Source organism: Sceloporus undulatus, chromosome 1 (genome assembly GCF_019175285.1).
Source record: "Sceloporus undulatus isolate JIND9_A2432 ecotype Alabama chromosome 1, SceUnd_v1.1, whole genome shotgun sequence".
Taxonomy (NCBI): Eukaryota; Metazoa; Chordata; class Lepidosauria; order Squamata; family Phrynosomatidae; genus Sceloporus; species Sceloporus undulatus.
Window position 1 is genome coordinate 338,240,417 of NC_056522.1, and position 5,892 is coordinate 338,246,308.

The 5,892-nt window shown below is 41.9% G+C and overlaps 1 protein-coding gene across 1 annotated transcript in view; it reads left to right on the forward strand.

Annotated features, from left to right (window-relative positions):
- The window catches only part of VSX2 (visual system homeobox 2), a 35,623-nt gene extending 31,027 nt beyond the window's left edge, over positions 1-4,596 (forward strand). The window contains 1 exon segment of the mRNA XM_042460379.1: positions 2,818-4,596. Coding sequence (XP_042316313.1) covers positions 2,818-3,212 — 395 coding nt within the window. The 3' untranslated portion in view covers positions 3,213-4,596.
- Positions 4,597-5,892: the final 1,296 nt, after the last annotated feature.

Below are 5,892 nucleotides of genomic sequence, written 5' to 3' on the forward strand. Positions count from 1 at the left end.
CAGCGCATGCGTACATGCAGCTCTAGGGTTAGGGTTAGGGTTAGGGTTTGACGCTGCAATTAATGCCTGACTGCAAACTGCGCATGTTCCAGGACCCCGACTCATTATGCGACACAGCAGACACGGAGCTTTTAAATGGGCAACTTAAATTAGCGGCGTAGCAATTCTGGCGTACCGGTGCAGCAGAAAAGAAGCAGGGAAAAGCAGCACCTTTTTAATGCCGCTTCTTCCCGCTTGGGGCGTGCAGGCGGCGTGTTTATGGCGGCATTCAGGTAAGGGCCGTCTGAAGGCTATACCTTCATGACGTCATGAACACACCCCTTTTTGCCCGTCTGTATCCTGCCCATGACAATTAAACTAGAATCATTGCACTTTAACTGTGTAGTGTGAAAAGGTCCATACTTGACTTTTGCTTCTTTCAGCAGATGACAGTATTGTAAATGTGGAAAAAGGTTAATTTGGATATATGCAGATAATAAGAGTTCTGATATCTCCAAGTTAGTCTAGCTGAGTTTTTTTCCAACAAAAAGAAAATCTTCCCTCTGGCAGGTTTATAAACAGGCCTGAAAGGCAATCACCCTTCCCCAGTTCCCAAAAGCTCAGAAGGGCCTTAGCAAGTGACCATAAGGAAAAGGTCCCCTAAAAGGTATCTCAAGGCTGTACTCCCCTGGGGCCCTTTCACACTATACAACTACAGTGCTATGATCCCACTTGAACTGCCATGGCCGCGAAGTGTGGAATCTTGGAATCTTTTGTTTAGGAATGAATATTTAGAATTTTCAGCCAGATAGCTCTACTGCTTTACCAAATTATAAACCCCAGCATTCCATAGGATGTAGCCACAGTAGTCAAAATGCCATAATTGTGCTATAACTGTGTAGTGTGAAAGGGTCCCAGGAGTCAGCTGGCAGAGTTGATTAGTTGCCGAGTGCACTTTGGGCTTCAGTGCATCCTGGCTGTAAGCCCAGTCAAAATGCCACCAGCTGTCCAAAAGAAGAGATTGAGTAACTGCTGCCAAATTCAATTTGAATTTGGGATGCATCCAGATTTTATCACACATGTTTATGCTGCTGCTGCCACCAGGCAGGTGCATCCCAGGTAACATCCGGCTAGAATCTGAGTTCAGCCGGCCTCTTTTCTAAGCCGGGACTTTTCCAGCTTTGCAAACTGGCCAGCAGAACTCAGATTCTAGCTGGATGTTATCCGGGATGGACCCAAGCTGGCGGCGTTAGTGGCAAAAAGGTGTGCAATCAAATCCGGATGTATTGCAAATTTGAACTGTATTCGGCAATTGTTCATCAGTTTTTTAAACTGTCCAGTAATCTCCTTAGAGGCATGCAGCTGGACAGGTAGAAGTGGACATCCTTGCTACTCCTCCTCCAGCAGCCTCTCCAGGTTCTTTTCTAAACCTGAATGCCAAAAATTATTTTTAGGGAGGCACAAAAAAGCCCATTCAAGTGCTGCAAAAATGGTATGGGAGTCACCATTGTGTGTGGGAAACATGTAAAATCTGCCCAAACAGAGCAAAATCGCCTTCTGTGAGCAGAGCCCTTTCATTCACAGGAGGTATATTCTAGATCCAATGCCATTAGTTTATTTAAACATTTTTGAAACTATATAAATGAATAACTCTCATTGTTTTTAAACAGAGGCTGGATGGCTATCTGTCAGGAGTGCTTTGATTGTGTATGCTACTTGGCAGGGAGTTGGACTGAATGGCCCTTGCAGTCTCTTTCAACTATGATTCAATGATGATGATGATGATGATGATGATGATGATGATGATGATGATGATGATGATGATAATAATAATAATAATAACTGTTTATTTATAATGCCCTGTTCACCAAAGGGTGGTACATCAGAACTTATACACTTAAAAATGAACGCTAAAACACAACACTATAAAATACTAAAATGCTAAAATAGTATACTAATATGCCTGATTCTATGGGACTAACAGGCTTCCTCTTGCACTCCTGCTCCTTGCTGTGCTCTTCTCTTCTGCTTTTCAGACTAATTCTGCAAACTATGTTGATTTCTGGCTTCTTACAAATGTGCTGCTTCATATTTCTATATACTACGTTAAGCCCAGAGATGAAAAAGAGATAGACAAAGGGGCTGGGGTGTGTGTGAAAAAAGCAGACGTTTATTTCTTCCCAACCCTATAGATAGCAGAACTAGAACTTGGTTTCAGTCAACAGGGCCTTGTTTGCATATAGTAGATATGTCCACACTCTCCACCTAATGTTGCTTAGGTTTCAATACCTACAATCCCTCACTAGGGATGATCAAAATTGCAGTCCAACAATATCTATAGCCAATTGCCCAACCCTGACATGTAGAATTGCAGTGAAAATGTAGATCTTCCAGCTATTTTCTCTGTTAATCGGGAACTGTACATCTCATTAGATTTAGGTAGTCCTATTAGTTAGTTACAAGGTTCAGAGCAGATAGTTCCTGTCACCTTCATATATTCTGAAATAATGGCATCTGGGATTTCTCAGTACTATACCGTCATAAGCAGTAGTTCCCAACCCCAAACCCTGCTGATTTTCCTACTGATGGACAATTCATTATTTCTACCTCCAGCTTGTCTAAAGTGTACAGACTTGGCTCTAGGGTTTTAATGTTAGAAGAAATAGATTAAGTTGTAGCCTCAGTTGCTAGGTCTGGCAGTCTCTGACAGAGAACTGGCCTGAGGTCCCCCCTCGTGCGCAGGACCCATTGTCGTGGGCTCTCTGTGTAACTGCTGTTTGAAGCAAGGCTTTCTGCTTTTCCTTAATTCTGGCCTCTCTTTATCTTTACTGTTTTCAGTTCAAGATGGCTTTCCCATGCCCAGGCGCTTTTCTAAACCCGAATACCAACAATTCTTTTTAGGGATGCACAAAAAATCTCTGGAGGCAGCGGCTGAGGCAGGAAGGAAACCGGAGGTGGAACGCCAGGCCCTGCCCAAGCTTGACAAGAATGACAAAGAAGAGAGGGGCCCAGATTCCAAAACCACCATTTCTCAGGAGGAACTGAGAGAGAACAGCATTGCTGCCCTCAGGGCCAAAGCTCAGGAGCATAGCACCAAAGTCCTGGGGACCATCCCTGCAGATCCTCCTACTCCAGCCAGGAAGCCAGATAAAGAGGAAGAGGTAGCCACAGCAGAAGACGATCGGCAATTGGAAAAATCAGATTTATCACAAGAGGAAGAGAAGCTGGTTTAGAAGGAAGAGGATGATGGAGAAACAGCCATCTCCTCAAAGACTGACTCCTCTAGGAGCTACAGCCCTCTCTCAGACTACTGGGGTTCTTCCTGCAGGCCCACACACATGGAGGGAAGCCCCACTTGGTCTCTGTACATTTCAGGCTAAGGCCATGTTCTGCTGGGTATGTCTAGAGACTGGTTTCCCCTCAAAAGCACATTGTTCCTGTAATCCTTGTCCTCAGGAACACTGTGGCTCTGTTGTCTTCCCCTGTTTCAAATGGGAAGGGGGCTATATACCACCACTATCTTAACCCAAGAGGAAAATTCAACTAACTAGGACGTTTCTTCAATACCAGCCACCACACCAATGCCAGGTCTTCCCTCTGTTCCCCTGTCATTCAATCTCTGTTGTCACATTCTCACCCTCATCTGTAAAATAAGTCCTTTCTGTCATCTCACTGTATTTCATGGTCAAAGTAAATCTCTCTCTTTATCTCAGTCAGGTCCTTAGCTTTCCCAGGAAAGAACGACCCTTTCTTCATATTTAAACATTAATTTATGTAAATATATACAAGTTTTAAACTGCTCGTTGCCTAGCACTGAAGCCATGTTTAAAAAGAAAAAAGAAAGTCATTCCCTCTTCCTAATGTCAGGCCAAATCTAAAAATGGCCAGGTGGAAACCCTACCTCATAGCGAGTCTCTCCTTCACTGCAGTGTCAAAACTGCTGTTGATGGAAGAGGCCCAGACACCCTTTTAGTGCAATGTGAATTTTCGTTGCAGAAAATTTGGCTCATTTATGCCACCTAGACTGTAGTATTCCAAAATACTGATCTTTGTTCCTCAGGTAACGCTGCCATGTTCCCCCCACATTAGCACATATCACTTCAGGGGGAAATTGATAGAAATAATTATTTAAACCATTTTACTGATTCCAAATTTTCCATATGATTCTTTCCCATAGGAGTCCTGAAATGGGAAAGGAGTGCTTAATTATTGGGGGGAAATATGTGCCAAGGCACTTTGGATGTTAGATTACCTGATGCTGGAGCTTTGCTCCTTCCCCCCAAACTTGGACATGTAGGATCTGCATGGTTAGTTGATACCTGGGAAGGGAAATGTACTCTGTAACTTATTGTATACTAGGGGTTTATACCTAGTATTAAGAACCAGTTTGTGAAACTTGTCCTATATTAAGCCTGGATCTGTGCTCTAGAATCGTGTTAGTAGCTTCAGGGTTGTTAAATGGAAGTCAAAAAAATAAGAGTCCACATTTGAGGGTGGGACTGTGTTTGGACAGCATTTGACTCTTAAATGAAGGTGTGAATTGGTATCATATTGGTGTCTCATGCTTCAGATGATATGGAAATCCTCTCTGTTGCATTTGATCATCCAGTTATTCAAAGGTGGTCATCAAATGATATGGACAGGTTTGTAAAACAGGCTACATAGGACAAGCTGTTTGTGTGCACTTCACCTGTCTCTGTCATGTGCAGTTAAAATATTCACTGAACAATTTGTTCAACACCAGTAACATTTAAAAAAGCACTTATGAATGGCTCCATATCCCAAGAGTAAAAAGGAGTATTCACATAGCCAATGGCTTTCCTACATACTTAACTCACAGACATTAATATGAAGTCTTGGACACATTGTCATTTAAAAAATAAATCCCCATACTTCCATAGTAACATTGCTCTATTATTCTTCATCACAAAGACCCACTTTTTTCCTGTCTTTATTTGTGACAAAGCTCTTTTTACCTGAAGTTACTGTTTTATTTGTTTATGATTGAAACTTTCCTTTCTACACAATCCTTATCTGTCTATGTCCCCCAGTTATTTGGCGTGTTAGATTATAGACCATGGTGTGTAAATAATGTACATATGGTGAGAAAAATTGGTATTTGAAGTGTTTAAGATACAAAGTTGTAACAACTAGTAATTTGAAACCTGTGATTTTTTTGGTGCCATTTTCTGTAAAAATATAAATCAGAATAAAACTGAACTAAAGATTGACAGACCCCATACTGTACTGCACTTAAAGGAAGAGAATGGGGAAAAACAGATGACCTGATTCTGTTGGTGTATTTGTACTATGTATATAGTTTAGATTGAAAATGTACCATGATGGTGCTGAATCCTCCATAGAAGAATTAAAAAAAAATGCACCATACATGGAACTATAAGAACAATGAAGGTACTTAATGTACAGGCCTCTGGGGAAGATATAAATATCTACAGTGTTCACAGTCCAACATAATTTCAAATGTGTTTTCACTACATACTGTATTTTGAATTCTGTGTTCTTAACACTTTGCCTATAAAAAGGTCTGCCTTTCATCCAATCATAGAGTTGGAAGAGACCTCAAGGGCCATCCAAGTCCAACCCCTGTCATGCAGGAACACACAGTCTCTCATTGTCATAGTTTCAAAGCAATAACAATTAAACACCTGAAGCTTAGCATGTGTGCTTTGGGGATCCCAGAGGTGTGCACTGGGGGTTTAAACTAATTTGAGGTCTGCAGTACCATATCCAGTAATTAAGTGGTAGGCCTTCATAATTAGCACAGAGTTTTGCAGTTGAAACAGTATGAAGCTAGGGTGGGGTAGTCTCAGGGACAAAGTCACAGGGATATCCCTCCCTACTACAATGGGCAGACACACATACCTCTGTACAGAGTAGCCAAAGCCCAAACCC